At 37.8% G+C, this 21190-nt stretch overlaps 1 protein-coding gene and 1 long non-coding RNA gene across 6 annotated transcripts; both read left to right on the top strand.

Annotated features, from left to right (window-relative positions):
• The first annotated feature begins 6901 nt into the window (after window positions 1-6901).
• CWC15 (CWC15 spliceosome associated protein homolog) lies at window positions 6902-20141 on the top strand. Of its 5 annotated transcripts, XM_057491144.1 has the most exons (8): window positions 6902-7011; window positions 8180-8318; window positions 8894-9006; window positions 9633-9721; window positions 11236-11349; window positions 15936-16054; window positions 18574-18685; window positions 20008-20141. In XM_057491144.1, exons 2-8 carry the CDS (start codon window positions 8188-8190, stop codon window positions 20059-20061), a joined length of 732 nt encoding a protein of 243 aa, XP_057347127.1. In that variant the 5' UTR covers window positions 6902-7011; window positions 8180-8187; the 3' UTR covers window positions 20062-20141. The 5 variants fall into 5 exon arrangements, with proteins under 5 accessions (XP_057347127.1, XP_057347124.1, XP_057347128.1 ...); XM_057491141.1 differs by lacking the exon at window positions 20008-20141 and having other exon boundaries at window positions 18574-18901; XM_057491145.1 differs by lacking the exon at window positions 20008-20141 and having other exon boundaries at window positions 6907-7011; window positions 18006-18901.
• LOC130680494 (uncharacterized) lies at window positions 11356-15089 on the top strand. Its single transcript, XR_008993514.1, has 2 exons — window positions 11356-12252; window positions 13671-15089. It is a non-coding gene; the product is annotated as an uncharacterized LOC130680494 (long non-coding RNA).
• Window positions 20142-21190: the final 1049 nt, after the last annotated feature.

Below are 21190 nucleotides of genomic sequence, written 5' to 3'. Positions count from 1 at the left end.
ATCATACTTATCAATGAAAATTTGAAAGCTTTCCTGTTAAGATCAGGGAAAGGCAAGGAAGCCTATGATCTCACTGTATGTCCTGCCTGACATAAGGCAGCAAGGGGAAAAAAGGAATGGGAAAAAGACTGGGAAGGAGAGAGAAAGCTATCCTTATTCATAGATATGACTGTCTACATAAAAAATCACAAAGAGTTATGAGTTCACTGTTTTAATTAATAAGAGGGTTTAGCAAGGTCTCTGCATTTAAAGTACAATATATAAAAAACAATACTACTTACATATACCAGCAACAAACAATTGGACAATCAAATTAAGAGACCACTTATTAAAGTATTAAAAATTGAGCAGCACATTAGGCTAAAGCTAACAAAAATTTATGAGATTGCTATGGAAATAATAATATAAATTTACTTAGAAGCAATTAAAGAAGACCTAAATAAATGGAAAGACATAACCTGTTAATAGATTTAGACTCAGTATTGTAGAACTGTTAATTTCTTCTTGAGATTCAGTTATCCCAAAAGGAATTTTGTAAAACATTACATTTAAGACTTCATATTTAAGCAAAAAGGGCCACGAAGAGCCCAGCACTCAGAAGAGAGGGACAAGGCCAGGCTTGCTTCACAGGATTATTCCAAGAGCCTCTATCACACAACACACAGAACGAATTTCTGATGCGTCTGTGAAAGGCATGACTCTAAACCCTTCAGAAGATAGTATCTGACAATACCAATGTAACCTCAAAGTAGGGAATAATTTTTTAGAAATACCATGCACTAAGCAAAAATGAAAAGACTGATAAACTGAATTACCCTAATGTTAATGGTTTTGTAGATCAAAATATACCAAAAAGAAAAGCCAAGAAGTGGAAAATATATATGTAGCACAAATAAGTGACAGAGAACTGGTACCCAACGTATTAAGAACTCATAGAAATCAATCTAAAAAGAAGATAATTCAGTAGAAAGAATTAAACATATCCCACAAAAGAAGAAACTCAAGTGAACAATAAACATAAATAAAGTGATTAGCAATGAAGGAAAAGCAAATTAAGACCTCCATAAGATATTACTATAAACCCACCAGATTACCTAGAATAGAAAAGTTGGACAATATCAAGTGTGGTGAGATAACAGAACAAGGAGAACTCAACCTGCTGATGGGATATATAAATGAAATGTATACCCATGTACCTCTACACATTTACAAAAATGTACACAGTGGCATTATTTGTAATATCACCATACTGGAAACATAATTATTAGAATAAATTATACTTTGTATTATTTTAATTGAGCACTTCATTGTAGAATTAGAAAGAAGAACAAATAATATAAATCTAAGAAAAGCTGGTGGAAGGAATAAGTGACATTAACATTAGAAACTAATGAATTGGTTAGTATTTGTAAAAATGTAATGGTAAATAGATCCAAAAAGATAGACCTCTGCAAAAGCAGAGCTAGTCAAGAGGGAAGAAGAGCATACATGGTAGGAATAAGTGAAAAAGTAGGAGTAAGAAAAAAGGTACAGTAACATAATATTTTAGGTAAATACATGATATTAAAAGGAAGCTAATTTTAAAATATTTTAATTGACATCATTGAAAAAAGTAACAACTATGGAATAAACTGGAAATAATTTTTTAAATTAATAAATAGTCGTTCTTCCTCCCAAGCTGTCGGGCCCAGATGTCCTCATGGGGGTAGCTTGGGGTTGGGAATCAGGGTGCAGAGTATAAACAGCCCAGTACACTGTGTATTTTTACCCAAGTAAATTCTATATAGTATACAATAGATACACAAAAGTAAAACATAAAAGAAAGCAATGATTCATTTACATAAACATTTTGAACATTTTACATGATTCATTTACATAAACATTTTTAACATTTATATAAAGTTCAAAAATTAGAAAGACTATATATTATTTACAAATGAGTACATAGGCATTTACTGAAGTTTATTTGGGGGCTTTACACTTAATTTTATGAATGTCCAACATTTTTTGAAAAGAATGTATATTTCTTTTGTTTTGGTTGAAGGATTTTATATACATATATAAAAGCAACATATAAATATATATGCAAATGTAAATACAGTAAGCATACGTATCTATGCACACAATGCATCAATGTTGCTAATTTGTTCAATCTGGGAGAGAATGCCATTAAAAAAATTCCCACCATTACAGATTTGTCAGTTTTACGTTTTAATTCTTTACTATTCCTTCAAAATTTCCAGACCATGCACTTAGTTACATACATGTTCATGATTTAATGTTTTCCTAGATTTTTCTTTGGAATGCAATAAGATGCCCCACAAATGTCCTTGTTAATGCTACTCAAAGAATACTTTTGATAATTAATTTGCTACACAGTTTTTTGTTGTTTTTTAGTGTTTACCTGGTATGTCTTTTTCTATCCCTTTATTTTTTATATTTTAGTTCCTTCATTTTAACTGTTTTTTAATATGCTTGCTTTTAATTGTCTTAGTAATAATAGAGTGGCCAGTAAGTGATAGGTAGCTATGTGCTTGGATTGGGTAAGAGGTGGTTAAATTATAATATTATCTAGTAATCTAGCCTGGTCCATCAGCAAATTTCATTTTGAGGCTGTTCCCAGGAAATCATCTCTCTGGGTCTCAAAGTATCTTCAATTAAAATCAGGATTTGTTGGGAGAAGGCAAGCTCCTTTATTTTTCTATCCTTTCCACGTATCAAAATAGATTAAAGCACCAGCTTTTTATATTAGAAAATTAATCATTTTTAGGTTAAAAATAGAACAGATGCTAACATTATACTACTTTAAGTGTATTTTTTTACTTGTGAGCATTGAGTTTTTTTCCCCCATTTTCTTACTAAAAGCCTCAAGCAAATTTTTCACATTTTATGGGCTGGTAACTTTGTAATGAAAGGGTTTACTAGAATTGGAGAAAGTGATTCAATTAGAAGAGGAGGGAAGTGGGTTAAATGAGAGTTGTGACTGGATTCAGGGTGGGGCTGAGTGAAGTAGAATTTTGATGGTATGTATAGAGCCTAATAATCACATGATTTTCATTTAGAGATTGTGACCTGAAAAGAAATCATCTTTCTGTGTCTTGCAAATCTGAATTTCGGACTAGCAGAATGTTAATTATTTTTTCCCTTTAAAATATAAAAGAGATTAAGACAATAACTTTTTACATAAAAATGTGACTTTTTCCTGTTAAAACTCATTCATTCATTCACTCATTTGAAAATTGTTATGGGCACCTATTGGTGCCAGGCTCTGTCTCAGATGCTTGGCTTACATCACTGGGCAATACAAAGATTCTTGCATTTGTAGAATTTATATTCTGTATGGAACAGAGAAAGAAATAATAAAACAAATTTATATAGGATTGAATAAGGATCATGCTATACAGGATCATGGATGATATGTGCTACACAAAAAAGAAAAGTAGAACAGGTTAAGGGAGATAAGGAATGCAGGAGGGTGGGGACCAAGGTAGAGGATGGCTGAAACTTTAAATAGGGCTGTCATGGTTGGTTGACCTGATTTGAACAAAGACTTGAGTAGGGCAGGTAAGAGTATTCTTGGCTGAGGAAATGGCTAGTGCAAAGGCCCTAAGACAGGGGCTATGTTCAGACAACACCAAGAGAGGCACAAGCAACACAGGAGGTCAACTAGGTAGGGGAGAGTCTTGTAGGTTAGTATGAGTCCTTTGACTTTTACTGTAAGGGGGAATGAGGAGCCAATGCCTCCCCACTGCCTGACTCTACCCCCTTTTCTCCCAATCCCATTCAATAATATTATTAATTAAAAGAATTATTGCCAGTTTGATGTTGTAATGTGGTAATTAATTCATTGTTAGTTTACTTTCATTTTCATAATAGGAAAGTTGAGCGTCTTTTATGTTTGTTGTCTAGTTGGAATTGCTGTTTCTGGATGGCTTCTTTATATTATTTGCCTATTTTTTCACTGGGTTGTATTTGGTATGTGTATTACTATTAGTAAAATAGTAATTACTATTAGTAGTAATAAAGTTTTACATGTTATAGGCATAACAGAATTTACCTGCTATTTGAATATTTATCTTTTGACTTAATTTGGGGCATCTTCTGCCATAAAATTAAATTTTTATATAGATAAAAATTTTAAGTTATTTCTCTTATAGCTCTTAGGTGTCCTGCCTTGATTGAAAGGTCTTTATAAACCCTAGGTTGTACAAATAGTCTCTTAAATTTCCTTTTTAAATTTTTATAGTTTTTTTTCTTTTGGATGTTTAATTCAAATGCATATAGTGTTTGTATAAGCATTGAAGCTGGAATTCCTACATCCTGCCATAAGAATAAACAGTTTTGTAATCACAGTTATTATATAAAACATCCTTTTTACATTGATTAAAATAGTAATGTTGTCATATTAAAACGAAAGAGCATTTTTTTTGACAGTTGCCTAATAATTTATTCATTCTCTTTTGTGAAGCTTACATTGTAGGCATATTTAGGCTAAATTTTTTTTCTTCTTTTTCTTTTTGAAGGAGCATTTTTTAAGGCTAAGATATACTACACCATATCCAAAAGCTGGTAAGAATGATGTGAAAGGGATGGATTCACAGATAAAGATAGGAAATACAGCAGGGCGCCAGTTACTAAGGAAGCTAGAGAAATTGGAATCCAGAGAACAAAGGAGAGGGTTTGGGGTCACCAACGTGGAAAACTGAGGGTATGGGCAAAGTCAAAGGCAGCTTGGTAGATTTGCCTGGGGGGAGATAAGCAGGCCTTGTTTAAGAGCTTCTTTCCCCAGAGAAGTCAGAACGTCATCAACTCCTGGGAAAGAGGGTCAGGAGGGAAAAGTGGGTGGAAGAGGGGTGTAGATTTGAACAAAGGGGAATGTGGGAAATCATACTATTGCAGAGTGGGAATAAAAAATTAAGAGTATAAGAGGATTAGCAGGAGAATTAAGGGCTCAAGTACATTTTTGTATTAATGGGTTTGAAATGAGAATTCTTGGGAGGTTATATAAGATTTTTGCGAGCAAAGGCAGCTGATAGGATGAATTTTAAGTTTTTAGTAAACTAAATTTTAGTTTCTTTTTCTAATACTTTCAAAACATTTAAGCCAAAAACTTTGTAGTTTTCTTATTAGTACTGTAAAATCAGTTACATAAACTTTTTACTTAATACTTATTAACACTTTAATTTTCTTATTAATACTTTCAGACCATTAAGTCAAAGCTTTAAATTTCGCAGACTGATTATATGTTGCTATTAATGAAATTACAGGAGTCGTTATTTAATCATGGTTGTTTATCAAAAGATTAGGTGGTGGGCTAGATGTTAAATGAATCAGGGTCATTAATTCAGACCTGATGAAGGCCACTGGAACAAAAACCAAGGGTATTTTCTGTAATGTTGTCAGCACCTCGTCATTATTACTTCATTTCTCCACTTCATAGTGCAACAATCATTCATTCATTCAACAAATACTTACTCAGCACCTATTATGTGCCACGCACTGTTCTATCTGCGGAGGATACACACATGAACAAGACACAAGGTTCCTGTTTTCCTGGAACTTATGTTCTAATACAGGAAGCTAGACAATAATAATAAAATAGTATTAATACTTAATAACAGCTAACATTTAGCAAGTATTGTTTGTTGAGACAGTTTTAAGCACTTTACAAGTATTCATTTAAATCTTACAGCATTCTAAGGTAGAGACTAGAATTATCTTCCTTCTGTACCTGAGGAAACTGAGGCACAGAAAAGGAAGATAACCTGCCTAAGGTCACAGAGCTAGCAGAGGGCAGAGTTGGAATTTCAAACCAAGAGAGTCAGGCTGTAGAGCTCTTTCTCTTAATGACTTTGCTATGCTTCCTCTCAGACAAGAAAAACGGCAGTAAACAATGAACAGAGTAAGTTCAGGATTGTTTAGTACTATGAAAAAATAATAAAGGGTGATGCAATGGTACTTTTGTGTTGGAGGTGAACATGTAGATATGAGGGAAAAACTCTGGAGGTGACATCTGAGCTGAGACCTGAAGGATGGTGATCTGTTATCGTGGGACACAGGCAGCAGAGCAAAGACAGCACAGTGGAATCTTTCCCTGTTTGTGAAACAGAAATGCCCAGCTGGCTGTAGCTAGGGCTTAGTATGTGAGAGTGATTGATTGGAAGTGAAGTCTGAGATAGTCAGGAACAAGAGCCCATGGGGCCTCTAGTCACATTAAGGAATTTGATTTTTTTATTCTAAAATCAGTAGATTGTTATGCAGAGAAGCAACATTACCTGATTCATTACCTTTAAAGATCAGTCTCACTGCTATATTGACTTTAGGACAAAAGTGGAAGCAGGAACAGCTCCCCTCCCACCAGAACTTAGGCTTCTTTAAAAATACAACTTTTAACCAACAATACAAATACAACCTTTGCTTTGAAGACTAATATTTTTGCAGGAATGGTACCTTTATAAAGATCGTGGTTGCCCCGTATATATTTGTTCTTTCTTCAAATCCAATTAAATGAAAATACTAGTTATTCAGCCCAACTCTCTAGGCTCGCTGGGTCTAGCTCAGCAGAAACGAAGCAGGAGCCGGTGGATCAGTTGGGCGCAGTCCTTTTCTACGCTCTCTGTCGCTAGGCGGGGATGTGGACGCTCTGTCGGTAGCCGGAGATGTGGAGTCGGCTACCCGGAGCTTTCTGTCCACGAGAGAGTCTAGCAGGGAGTCGGGGATGAAAACGACGGAAGAGACCTCCAAGGTACAACGCCGCGCTTAGAGTCCACTCTGAAGCACTGGTGTCAAAGGGCCACTCACTCTAACACCTAGGCTCGGCCCCACCCCGTCGTCATGCCAACATACACATTGGCTTCCACGGATTGGTGCCTGCCTCCGTCTATGACATGCGTCCGAAGAGCCCGGGGTTGCTTCCGGGTCTTGGGCTTTGGCGCAAGGGTTTCTGGGAGTCGCGAGTGGTCATGGTGTCTGTGTGAGCTGCGGAGGTCGCTGCGTGGGACCTCGGCCAACGTGAGCGGCAGGAGGCTGGCGGATTGTCTTCCTTGTCCACGTGGGGCTGAAAGGGCGGTGGGTTCGGGGTTGGCGGCGAAGGGTGCTCAGGAGCTGCGGGCAGCGGCGGAGTCGCGCAGCGCCGCGGGAAGGCAGCGGTGGCGGCTAAGCAGGGTTCACCGGCCTCGCTCCACCGCGGGTCGGCCCTGGGGGAGGAGTCGGCGACTCCCGGGGACAGCCCGAAGGCTCCCTGCCCGAGGCGGGAGTGATGGTTGTTCACCGGTGGGGGGGACGTGGGAGGCAGTGGTGTCCCCGGAGCAGAAAACCCTGTTTCTCTCTCTCTCTGGATACATCCACTTTCCTGTTCTGAAAATCTGGAGAAGTAAACCTGTTCCCCCAGCTTTCCCACACACTTGCTTTTCCAACATTTGAAGGGTTTGGGGAGCCATATCTGCTGGGCGGTACACTTGGCTGCTCAAACCCAGAAGTACCATGAACACTTTTGGTTATCAGAATCATTTAGGGTGAGGTTCCTGGCTTTTGGACATTCAGTAAATTATAACCTGCAAAATACAAGATTTTTATAATGAAGGTTGCTGTAGGAGAAAATTGCATCAACAAAAAGTTGTTGGAGAGTTTTGCCTATGTAACTGTCATTGAAATTTAGCACGTTTTTCTCCAAGACAGTAACTTTGTCCAGGGATTTTCAAAGTATTTTTTTGTTTGTTTTTGTAGCCTATTTTCTGTTGTATAAGGTACAAACTTGAGGGAGTCTGGTGGAGTAAGGTTGAGTTGAGAATTTTTCAAACTCAGTCATGGCTGTACTGAATTTTACAAGGCTTTGATATGTCAAGTCTAGTAATTCTTATAGTAATCCCATTAGGAATATCCCCATTCCACAGGAATTTACATTAGGTAACTTGCCCAGGGCCACAGAGCCAGAAGGAGAACAAGAAACGAACTCATCTTCATGACAGAATTGTTTGCACTAATTAAGAACTGCTTAAGAAGCTGTATTCCTCGATTCCTGAGACTCAGTATTTGTTTTCTTGAGAGCTTTTGTTTGAGATGAAAGTAAAATTTGGAGAACGAGCTTTGGAAATGATTTCACAACTTGGATATTTGTCAATACTTTATATAATTAAACTTTATCATATTGGGAATAACTTGATACTGTTTTTCTTCAAAGTGTAAAAGATGACGACAGCAGCTAGGCCAACTTTTGAACCTGCAAGAGGCGGAAGAGGAAAAGGAGAAGGTGATTTGAGCCAACTCTCAAAGCAGTATTCAAGTAGAGACCTGCCTTCTCATACAAAGATCAAATACAGGTAATGAAGACTTTTTTTCTCCTTCACAAGGCAAGGCCAAAAGTGTTGAATGACACGATCATGAAATAGTATGTTTGGGTCATATCACGTATCTATTTTCATAGGAGTAGAATGCAATAGAGTTGTCTAACACAAAAATTATGCTCTATGATTGTGGAATGCTACCAGATATTCCATAAGTAGAAATTCCTATTAATTGGAAATTTCCCTGTGTGGATTTAATAATAACTAATATCTTACCTCAGAGGGACCGTGCACTATTAGCACTAATCAATAAGGGATTAAAAGTATTACAGTAAAGAGCCCTGAGTTACCATACCAACAAAAAGTAAAAATATTTTAGTCAATCTACAGCATTATTGTAGGAAAATATGTGATTCACTTGGGCTTTTTGAGAGACTGGAAATCGCACGGATCCTGTTAGTAACCTTCAGATTATCACAGTGATCTTGTCCAGTTCTCTGTTTTATTCTTGAGGAACTTAGGAACAAAGCTCCTTTTTGTGGATTGTCTTCCACTGCTACAGCCATGTGTTTTTTCAGTAACATTTTTGCCCTGGTTTGTTTCGACGTTAGACAGACCACTCAGGATGCCCCTGAAGAAGTTCGGAACCGTGACTTCAGGAGGGAGCTCGAGGAGAGAGAGAGAGCTGCTGCAAGAGAAAAAAATAGGGATCGTCCAACTCGAGGTACTGACATACCCCAGACACTGGACTTATAAAATCACATAGCCAGTAGTTATTCTTTCATTTGCTAATTGGAACAGATTGAAGTTTTTGTTTCTTTGTTTTAAAATACTGATGTAAACAACTTAAGATGTTTGCCTTAAAATACTGGTAACACTTTCTTAAATGATTAGATTAGAGATGATGATGAGGTTGATTCCAGTTCTATCCTTTTATGCTTCTCTTTTAGAAGGAACAGGATGATCTGGGGATATTCAGCAGCCATTGTTTCAATTCAGATCAAGTTTTGACTGTTTACTTTTTGAAGCCCCATGGTTTCTGTCTGTGAGGTTTCTCCTGCTTTTGTCACTAGTCCTTCGTGGGCATCGGTTATAGAATCTTTTCTATTTTTCCAGGATATGCAAACTATTTCCTAAATTTCCTGATGGAGACTGCAGTTCCCATATTAAAATCAGTACTTTAATTCACCCAGCAAACAGTTGCCAGAGACTTGTTTGCCAGGCATCTGGTTGTGGTCTCTGCTATCACAGTGCTTGTAATCTAAGCTCTTGGTGGCCACAAGTCCCTAAAATGTTAGAAGAAATGCAGTATTTGTTTCAGTGAGCTGAATAATGTTTGTGTTTTCCCAGAGCATACAACCTCCTCTTCAGTGTCCAAGAAGCCTCGGTTAGACCAGATCCCTGCCGCCAACCTTGATGCGGATGACCCTCTAACAGACGTGTGTTTCGTTTCCTCCATTCATCTTCTTTTTTTACCATTTTTATTTTATTTATCATGCTTCCTGAAATACTTTTATTCTTCTGGCTTTAAGAAGTGATGTGTGTGTATTTTTACTTACTGCTGTTTACATGTGGCCCTGTCTTCAATGCTAAACTTTACAGCTGATTTTAAAACAAAAAGTATTAATGTGTGGTTGATCCAACTTCAGTAACAAGTTTGATCTCTGGAGAGCCAAATAGGAAAGTAAGCTCTTAAAGGGTACATATGCTTTCCTAAAAAATAATTCCCCGTATTAAGCCCTGGAGATTGACTACTATGTTACATGCCTCCAGGGGGCATTCTTCATACTGGGCTTTCTATCAACAGCATCCCTTAGAGTTGAATCCAGGGGTCTTTGCACATTAGATACCAAAGGTGTCCCTTCCAGATGTGCAGGCTACTTAATGGCTCCCTCTGTGCTTAGGGAAGGAAGTGATCTGTGTGGAAGGGTTTTTAGGATTAGTGTTTCAATTAACATTAAAATTTCAATGGGACTCTATAATTAATTTGCAGTTTTCTACACACAGTGGAAAAATCTGAGTGGCCTTTCATGCCTAACATCTAAGTACATATATCAAAATTAATTCTAAGGTTGGCAGATTGAATTAAATAGTTAACACTGTAATTAAATAAAGGGAACCCAATTTTAAGTGAAATTTAATTAGATTGTTCATTTGAAATTATTCTGAGAATTTAGCACCCTTTTTTGTACTTTCATTATCCTTACTTCCTACTTAAAGTAGTTTTGAGCTACATAAAATGATTTAATCCTCAGGGTGATACACTGTGTATGTGTACTGTGTATCAGTGTGAAGTTTTCCTTTTCTGATTCTAGAAATACAGTTGACCCTTAAGCAGCACAGGTCTGAACTACATGGGTCCACTTCAATGGAGTTTTATGTTTTTTATGTGGATTTTTTCAGTAAATGTATTGGACAGTTTTTTGGACATTTGTGACAATTTGAAAAAACATTTTCTTTCCTCTAACTTTATTGTAAGAATTCAGTATATAGTACACATAACATACAAAGTATGTGTTAATCCACTGTTTATGTTACTGGTAAGATTTCTCATCAACAGTAAGCTATTCGTTTTTGGGAGTCAAAAGTTACACAAATTTTTGATCATGTGAGGGGTTGGCACCTCTAATGCCTATGTTGTTAGAAGGTCAACTGTGTTTTCATATTTAAGAGCCCTTTTGACCGTGTAAATTTGAAAGATACTTTGTTATGCTGTTTGCTGTTACAATCTCTCAAACACATCAGGGGTGACATTTTAGTAAGTACTCATAGCATGTTTGTGGGGTTTTCTTTTTTTGTTGGTTGGTGATTTTAGTCATATTTAGGTACATTTATCTTCCCTAGTGGGAAAATTAATCCTGTTGAAAGATTTGGCAAGTGTAATTTTTATGGAAAAAAGTGATAGTGTTCATTTTCACTCCAGTCTCCTGGTGTAGTCATTGTTCTTTTTTAGGAAGAAGATGAAGATGAAGATTTTGAAGAGGAGAGTGATGATGATGATACTGCAGCTCTACTTGCAGAACTGGAAAAAATTAAAAAAGAAAGAGCTGAAGAGCAGGCCAGGAAGGTAAAATCAAAGTTAAATATTTACATCTTTCTCCATCTTCTACTAAACAAAAAATGCCTTTTATTTCAATATCTTACATTAGAAATCATCCTTGCCATGTCTAGAACTATAGCACTTAGAGATCTATAAATCTGATTTTTTTGGAGACATCCTTTAAGTTTCCTGGTTTTGTTAGAAATTCCTTGCAAATACTTCAGACATGCCTAATAATACTCATCAAATTGATCTTCATTCACTTACTTGTTTATTTGTTCAGCAGATGTTTAGTCAGTGTCTGTTAAGTGTCAAAAGAATCAAAGATGATTCAGGTGTAGTCATGGCCTACAAAGAACCCACCGATACAATGAGGCCATCTTTATCTTTCCTTGTCTCTTGCTCCCAGACTTCTTTCTAGGTGCTGGTTGATACAGTCTGTCAACAGACTATTTGTAACCTAGGGCAGTTTACCTACCTTCTGTGAGTCCCCATAGACTAAGACTTCCCTGAGTCTCCATTTATACAGTGCAAGAAAAGAATGTCTGACTCAGTGATAGTTATAAGGATTAAATAGGGTGGGTGCATAGTACATACCTTTAAACTTTGAATTTTACCCATAATAGTAACAGTAAGGTGAAACTGGGGAGGCAAGAACAGGTCAGAGCATTAGTAGAGGTTCATAAACCAGGGCTGCAGGAGTTAGAACTCTTTTCTAAAGGATATGTGGAGCTAGTTGATTTCAGCAGGAGATGGATAAGATTGGATGTGCATTTTAGAAAGATTACTCTGGCAGACATATGACGTTGGATTAGAAAGAACTTATTGTGGAGGCCGTTATATTAATCCTCACATAAAGTTGTGAGAATCTTGCCTGATAGCAGTTGGAGTTGAGAGAAGTGAACAGATGCTAATAAAGCTATCAAGGATGTTCTAGTTTATCTGAATTCTCTCAGACTGTTTAAGTTCAGTCGGACAATATCCACCATATCATAGATAAGTTTTCACAAATGCCTAAGGTGCCTAACTGGTTTTCTTGGTTTCACTGGAGATGGCTGGTAATTACAGGTATGCTTTGGTTAGGTAACTATATTCCTATTATGTTAATGTGTGTGCACAATTTAATTAGTAGTTTAAAACCTATCCATGCTGAAGTAACTCTACAAGAAGATATGTCAAAGAAATAATCAATCTTCCCAGGTTTTCTTCTGCCTGCTACTGCTATAGCTTTTCTTCTTCCTACCTAATCACAACCTTTAAATAGAACTCGTGCCACATGTCGAATTTACCGAGTATCATAATTCTTCCAAGTGGTAAAGACACCTCAAGACAAATGCTGGGCATAGAAGCCACAGGGCATAAATATGCAAAGAAGTAAAAAGCTAACCTTTTCAAACGATAAGGCTTCTCTCTCACTCACCAACTTTTCATTTCCCTGTATGGCCCCGGAAGATGACTGGTTAGCCAGAGACGGGTAAGATTCCTCAAGGGAGGAACAACCTAAGACAGGCACAGTCGCAGGGGGTCATGTGGTGAAAAAATGGGGAGCAGCAGAGGTGAGGCTTAGAACCTCCCCCCTCATGTTCTGAGAGAAATCTTCTGCATACATGGATGTTTATTGCCCTCGACTAGCTCGGATTAACACATAGTCTACAGGCACACACCTGATCATCTACATTTGCTCTCTTACAACACTAAACTCTGTTTTCTACCTTTATCTCGTATCTACCTACTTCAGCATTTTATTAAAAATAATAATAATAGAGAAATGTGGGATCCACATATAAATCAAGTTTAAAAATCAAATGAATATTCATATTTGAACTGATTGTTTATAGTTCATAATGCATGAACAAAACCGAAAGCTTCTGTGATGACTGCCCTTGCACTGTTCACCATGTAACTTACTCACTATGTAAGAATTTGTGCTCCATGTAAGAATTTGTTCGTTATGCATCAGAAGATTGGAGACTGATGAAAATTAGGCTTGGGGTGGATTAATGATTGTACATTGAGTATTGACCCCCCTATACAGAAATTTATTGTGGTTAACAACTATTTGATCAATAAATATGAGAGATGCCCTCACAAAATATATATATACATATATATATATATATAAACACACTTCCAATTGTAAAATAAATAAGTAACCGGGATGTAATGTATAGCATAAGGAATATAGTCAAAATATTGTAACAACCTGGTATGGTGATACCTGGTACCTAGAATTATCATGTATATAAATGTTGAATCACTGTGTTGTACACCTGAAACTAATGTAATGCAATACTGTTGTCAACTACCCTTCAATAAGAAAAAAAAAAAAAAAAAAAGCTATCAAGGAGGTAGAATTGACCAGATAAAGTGACTGATCAGATGTGGCAGCAAAGATGGGCATGTTCAGGTGGAGAAGAGAGAGATGATGAGTTCTGTTTGGAACATGTTGAGTCTGACACATGAGACATTCCAGTGGGGGTGTCCGTCTCCACTTTCAGAGGGAACAGCTCAGCTTTTTTACGGGCTTCTGTGTAAGATTTCATTTGAGCCAAGAACTGCACTGTTAAAAAAGAGGGAAAAAGATGTGGGGAAAAGACTGATGTAGGTTAATGCAGGTATTCTAGAAAAGTAGAGGACTGCTAGAATTCAAATTGGAAGAAGAAAAATATTTTAATTATAATTCTCATCAGAGTTTGGCATAAGATAGCTTAATTCCTGTACTGCTTATAATTTTTATATCTAATTTTTAAAAATCAAAGAAGAATGTTCCTGATACTGCTTTCACTCCACTAGAGGGCAGCTGTTCTATTCCAAATCCTTTTTGCTTGCCTAACAGCTCTGGATACATATGAGAAGCAATTTAAATGTTATTTGGGCAACCCTTAGGGAGGATAAACACTTTAGACAGGTTTTGCAATTTTGTGAGTTTTATCTAATATCTTTGTAAACAATGTGTTGGTGTTTCTTGGGGTTGAATGAGAGTTTTGTCCCTGTTCTGGTTTTCTAGTGGCTGATTTTTGAGTTATAACCAAAATAACATTTCAAACCAGTCAGGGGCCAAGAAACTTTCTGTAAAAAGCCAGATGGTATATATTTTTTGCAGGTTTGCAGGCCACACAGTCTCTCTCAGCTGTTCAGTTCTGCTTGTTGCATAAAAGCAGCGGCAGGCAATGCCTGAATGAATGGATGTGACTATGTTCCAGGAAAATTTTATTTACAAAAATAGGTGGTTAAAAAACCTGCAGGCCATCTGGCCATTAGTCTATATGTTCATGAAGCCTAGTGATCCTGGTACTTAAACATGGAAAGGGTTGGCTCCTTTTTTTCCAGTGCTGTGTCAGGAACTCTAAAGGAAATAATACTCCAAATAGAAAATGTCTAGAACCTTATTACAGCACACACATTATTTTATAAGTTTGGGGATGTTGTGTACTTGAGTGCCTGTTTTTCTAGCATCTCAGAAAAATGTCTTTTTACTTTCATCATCAATATAATTTGTTAAAAATAAATACATAGTTTTTTTAAAGCTGTCTATTCTTAATCTATGATGATTGTTCCAGACTTTGTTAATGAAGGTTTGAGTAGTGACCTAAAGGAATTTTACTGTTTATTTCCCTGGAAATTGTATCTTCTCACCTCCCAGTTATTTAGCCTCACAAAAATGAAATCCATTGTTTACATTTAGATGTGAAAATCTTATATCATTAATCTATATGGAAAATTAGGTTATTTTTCCAAGTGTTCTGTTATATTAAATTCATTTTAAATTCAGAGTCTCTTTTTCTTCTTTGATCTACTAATTCATCAATCTGTCATCCCCAAAATACAGCAAGGTGGGATTTATCTTTGGTTTAAAATAGCATGGAATCAGGTAGATCTAGAAGTTATGCCTGAGGATTTTAGACATTCTGTATTCCTAATTCTAAAAATGAAACTGAGGATAATCTGAGTTTAAAAGGTTATGCTAAAATTAAAGTGAAGAAAGACAAGCTTGTGGCTGATGATGGATGAAAGGTACAAAAATAGTAATAATCATAAGAACAAAATGGATAAATATCAGCTAACTTACTAGAAATGTATGTTACCTAAATACGATTTTTTACATGGTAGTTGTCTTATTTTAGGAGCTTGTTCTTGGTCAACAATAACTTGTCACCAATCCTGGAGATGAAAGTTTACATTGTTAGTAGTTCAAACTGAAATAATTTTTAATCACAGTTATGTATAACTCTTCTTTAAAAAATTGAGGTAATAGCTTTACTAAATGTGTGTTTAATGGTCAGTATGCTCTTAAATTATTAGAATACATTTAGTGGTGTACTCTTAAAATAGGCAATTTTGTATATACTTCTGGAAGGAAAATAATTTATGCATCATAGAATTTCGGAGTCAGAAGAGCCTAATGAATGTATGATGACAAGCATGAAATATTTATAACAAATGCCAATTTATTTTGATGAGGGAAACTTTTCTGATATGTCTGAAAAGCAAATAAACCTACCCTGAAGCTTATCCCTTCTTCATAAAATCCTGTCTTTTTAAATATTAACTATGGAAAAAGATTGACCCCAGAGTTAATAGAATAAATAAGCATCTTCCCCTGTCATTAACAGGAACAAGAACAGAAAGCTGAAGAAGAAAGAATTCGTATGGAAAACATTCTGAGTGGAAACCCTCTCCTTAACCTTACAGGCCCATCCCAGCCTCAGGCCAATTTCAAAGTTAAAAGAAGGTACTCTACACTAATGGGTTGGATATATATATATGAAGATTAAGAGTTTTATTGCAAACTATGTTCTGTAAATCCCACCTTCCACTGCTACTCTTCTCTATCAGACTTTACAAAAATGAAAGAAGGAAAATGAAAGAAAATAAACTTATTTTCAATAGAGATTTACAGTAACCAGCTGTGTATCAGGTATTGTTCAAAACATTAGGGACAGACCAAGGCACTGAGCCCTTGACCTTACAAAGCTTACATTTTAGGTGTAGATGTCAGGGATCCCTAAGACTACCCTTCAAATTCAGAGACTCACATTAGGCCTCGGGCTCAGCATATGGTTGTACTCATGGCTAATGGGGTAAAAATATACAGTTAAATCATAAGGGGAAAAGATACCAGAAGAGGGAGAATATAAAATAAATATTTTATGTAGTACTTCAAAAAGTAATGCATAGAAAAATATAGCAGAAAAGCTTATAGGAGGCAGGTTGGTTATTTTGTATGTGATCAAGGAACCCTGTAGGCTTACCTTTTAAACCATACCTATTTCTCACCACCTCCCTGCTACCCTCTCCCTCTGGGGTGATGCAGTACCTCTAACTCGTCTGCTTGCACCCCCACTACCTTCTCCCTCCCTCCCCACAGTTTTTTTAGCAGCAGTGTTGTGATCCATTTAAAATGAAAGTTTGTGATCCATCAGCCCTACTGATGACAGGGCTGGTAAAATGAGTACTGTGAAGTGGCCACTCTGAACTACCCAGTGGTTTCCTAACTCATTCATAGTAAACTTTGAGTCCTTAACAATGGCCCATAAAGCTATAAAAATTTACAGCTTCCATGCAGAGGCAACAGAATAGTCAAGGAAGGATTTGCTGGGAAGGTAACATTTTATCAGAGACCAGACTTCAAGGTATTTACCTAAGCAATTGAAAGGACTGAGATGGGGAAGAAAGTAAACTACTGTTGGAGGCAGGGGAGGTGACAGATTTAAGATATGGTAAGTTTAGGATGTTATTATGTATGTTTTTGTGGAAATGTTGAGTAGTCCAAGCTGGAGATGATGGATTTGGGAGTTGTCAATTTATAGAAGTTTTTCAAAGCCATGAAATTAGATGAGATCACTAGGGAATAGCTTTAGGTAGAGAAGTCAGAGGACAGCCTGGGATAATATTTAGAGATTGGGTAAATGATTAGCAATCAATGCCTGGAACTGTGCCTGGTAGGTATGAGGTGTTTAGTAAGTGCTGATTGACTGGATTTTGATGAAAAAACTAGAATGAGGAGGAGCAGTTAGTGAGGAGGAGGAGAACCAGAAGAGATTGGCATGTTGGAAGCCAACCAAACAAAACATTGTAAGAGGCCTGGAGTGATGATCTAGGTCAAATACTGATGACAGAGCTGGTAAAATGAGTACCGTGAAGTGGCCACTCGACTTAGCCACATGGAAGAGCAGTTTTGGTGTTGACAAGGAGAAGCTAAAAGTTTATTGGGAGTGGGTTGAGAGGGTGGTTAGAGAAAAATCTATTCAGATTATGTTTATATTAATATTAAACTATATAGTTTTTATGCCTGTTTTGTATGTAGATAGAATTGTTTGGAGGTCAAAATGTCTTAATATGCAGATCACATTTGACCTAGTTGTGCTTAGCTTTTCATATTTCTGTATACTATACCAATGATGACTTTGCTAACAATATTTAACAAAAGTGCCCCTATCCTTTGTTTATTTTTCTTCTGGTGTACCTACACGCATGTACAAAGAATGTATGTTCTAAATAAATAGATATTGCCTGCCTATTAGATTACAACCTATTAAGAATTACTTTTATTCTTTTGGGTGTAGTCAGCACATCAAATGATGTTGAGTATCTGTGTAATGACAAAGCTTTGCAGTTCACATGCTGTTCTTGTCATCTGAAACAAACATTATAAAAGCATTGTATTTCCTTTTCTCCCTCAGGTGGGATGATGATGTTGTTTTCAAGAACTGTGCAAAAGGTGTAGATGATCAGAAGAAAGACAAAAGATTTGTAAATGATACACTGCGATCAGAATTTCACAAAAAGTTCATGGAGAAATATATTAAATAGTACAGTTTTATGTGCTTAACTAGAGACTGTAGAATGTACTCGATCATTCTGACTTTATTTTGGTGGTGTTTTTTTTTCTTTTTCTCTTTTCCCCCATCTAAGTTTTGTATAGGCTTTCCTAATTTTAAGCTCCAAAATACCTTTTCCTTTATTGATACCTTATTTGATAAGGACTTGGGAATTGGTTTAACCCAGTTTCTGGTCTCTGAATTTTTTCATTCATGTTTTCTTTTTAATACAGGAAAGGGAATCTGCCTGGAATAAATATTTTTAATAATCTAAATAACCGTATCTGTCCCCAGCTTTTTTGTTGAAATGTATGCTGCTTATGACACATTGCCCATTTTCTTTGTGTATTATATTTCCTTGTGCATTACCTTCTCTCCCTATTTCTCTGACATTGGCTTAAGGTTAGTTAATTTGTGATATCTTCTCCAGGTTTTCTAAGATTATGATGAACGATGGAAGGGATCCCATTTTGAATCACATGTTGGTATGGAAATGTCATCAACCACCAAGCTGCTTCAGTGGGTGCCCAAGGATGGGATGGGTACGTCACTTGTGCAGGCGTTTCTTTCTTTTCTGTTGGCGCAAGACAGGCGCTCCTTAAGCATGCCTACGAAGCATGTGATACTTGTATTCTGAATACTCAGCTGCCATGTTTCTCTTGAATGAAGTAGAGTTCACACATTGATAAGCTTTAGCTACAAAGGCTAGGAAAGATTAATATCCAATGATACATGTAATAAAACCTTTGGAAATAGGATTTTGTCTGCTTGTTTGTTACCTTGGAGCATAAAAATGTGGGATGTGGGAGTATGCCTGTATACCTGGGAAATCTGAACCACACCCACAGAGCTCCTGCTGTGCACATCCTTGCTCTGGAAAGGTTTCTGTACAGGAACTCAGGTGTTTTTTTATTTCCATTTTTTGAAAAGTCTTATTCTTAACCTGGCCTGACTCTCAGAGGCACTTCAGGAGAAGAAAGAGGAGGAAAAAATCAGCATGTTCATGCCGGTTCCCTCTCCAGAGTGATCTTTTCATGTAACTGTATTTTCCAACAGCCTCCCTTTTGAGAAGCAGACAAAGAAATGGCTCCTAAAGGCCCCAGACTAATTAGAAGCAGCTTCCTGGCTACTCAGCCATCTCTGTATGTGCCAGAGTCTGAGGAAGGAGGGAAGAGGCATGGGGGGTTTAAACGACCTTTTGCCTTTTTCAGAAGGAAGGGTTCTAATGTCATTCTGAGAGTTCCTCAACACGCACATGTCCTCGTAAGCCTAACTCAGCCTCAGGGGCCTACTTCTAGAGGGTGGGCTCAGTAAGAGCTGGGAGTTAGTCACTCTCTGCAAAAGCCCTGATGCCCAGGCCATACCTCAACCAATTAAACCAGAAACTTTGGGGATGAAACCTCTGCATCCATGGGTGTTAAAGCTCTCTCGTTGATACCAATCTTTATCCTAGTTTGAGAACCACTGCTTTATCCTGTCCCTGTTTTAGACCTACAATATCTTTTTCAATGTAATATTAATATTTAATGTTAATATTATAATTCAATATTACATACTGTTATATAATACATAATATTCATTACATATATTCAATATTATACACATATATTTTCCAGTTTGTTAGATGATAGGCTATCTACTTAAACATAATTCTTGCATTATATAGAGCACAGACTCAGGTATGCAAAAATATCTTTTGTTTTGTTTTACTATAATTCAATTAGAAGAAATTTAATCATAGTTGATTCCATTTTTTTTCAGTTCTGGGTTTAGATACACAATATCCTTTGAATCTCTCTTAGGTTACTTATTGGGATGAAGGGCCCCCACCCATAAGATGGCAAACCTCCTGCTTCTCTTCCAGGTCCTCAGTTCCTGCCGGCGCCACCTGAAGCCCAATCACCCCTTGCCCCCCTAATCCCAGCACCTAGCCAATAGCCACCAGCCCCGTAGAAGTAACACCACAATCACCCCATGCCCCTTCCTATATAACCCAGCACCTTTCCCCAATAAAGCGGAATTCTCCGGTGAATTGCTGCTGTGTGTCGCTCCTTTCCTTTCATTGGTGCCGAAACCCGGGAGATGGGACACCCCAACTGGGCCCCGTCTTCCCCCCGACACCAGCAGCAGCTTGCCCTCATCCTCTTTTTCCGGCTCTGGCTCCTCACACTCCCCACTCCTCTCTGGCCTTTGGGTAAGTTTTTCCCCGGAGTGGGCCGCTCTTCCCCGATGAGGAGGAAACTCTCCCTGCCTTAGGCCTTCACAGCTGCTGCAGACCCTCAGGCCCCTCCTCCAACAGCCATAAACGAGGTGACTCCTTTGCGGATGAGAACGCTCCCTTCCCTCCCCCCCTCCTTTTGTTCCTTCCGCCGAAAATTCCTAGTACTAGGTACTCATGACTCCGGCATCTGCCTTCTCAGAGAAGTCTGGGTGACGACCCACACTTCCTAAGAAATTCCGACTCATATACGAGTTTCCGCAGACCCCCAAGGATCATCAGGGATGCCCTTTGTCTCCTTGCCGTCTGCTCCCAGTCCGAGGATCTCCGTTCGTCTTCCCCTGTTTGTCTCCTTCTCTGTCCTTTAGCCATGGGAGCCTCCTCATCCCTCCCTGGAAGCTCACCTCTTGAATGCCTGCTCAAGCATCTAGCCACCCTCTCCCTGACGCCTGATATAAAACCAAAACTTCTCCACAAATACTGCTCCCAAGATTGGCCGACACACCCCATAGACAATAACAACCAATGGCCCACAGGGGAAACTCTTGATCCTGACATCACTCGCGATCTCTTTAACTACTGCCAGCGCCTGAAAAAATGGAAGGAGATTCCCTATATCGAGCTTTTCGCCTCCTCCCCCGCCGCCTCCCCCCAAGTTCTCCTAGCCTGCAAGCCGTCTCCCCGGCAAAAGCCTCCCGTTCACTCCCTTCCCCCTCCTCTCCTACAACAGCCCCTCCCCCCCTTCCTCCACCACCATCTCCTCCCCCACCTCACCCCCCTGCAGATCAAGCCTGAGCCTTTCAGCCCCCCTCTAAGTCCCAGGAGCCTC

Source organism: Manis pentadactyla, chromosome 13 (genome assembly GCF_030020395.1).
Source record: "Manis pentadactyla isolate mManPen7 chromosome 13, mManPen7.hap1, whole genome shotgun sequence".
Classification (NCBI taxonomy): domain Eukaryota; kingdom Metazoa; phylum Chordata; class Mammalia; order Pholidota; family Manidae; genus Manis; species Manis pentadactyla.
The sequence above is the reverse complement of the archived record's forward strand: the minus strand, read 5'-3'. Positions and strand labels throughout refer to the sequence as shown.

Excerpts from the sequence above, each read along its gene's own strand:
- CWC15 (XM_057491141.1), top strand. The coding sequence starts at position 8,188 with ATGACGACAGCAGCTAGGCCAACTTTTGAACCTGCAAGAGGCGGAAGA. Across the intron at positions 8,319-8,893 it reads CATACAAAGATCAAATACAG|ACAGACCACTCAGGATGCCC; the intron begins GTAATGAAGACT and ends TTTCGACGTTAG. Across the intron at positions 16,055-18,573 it reads AATTTCAAAGTTAAAAGAAG|GTTTTCTAAGATTATGATGA; the intron begins GTACTCTACACT and ends TATCTTCTCCAG.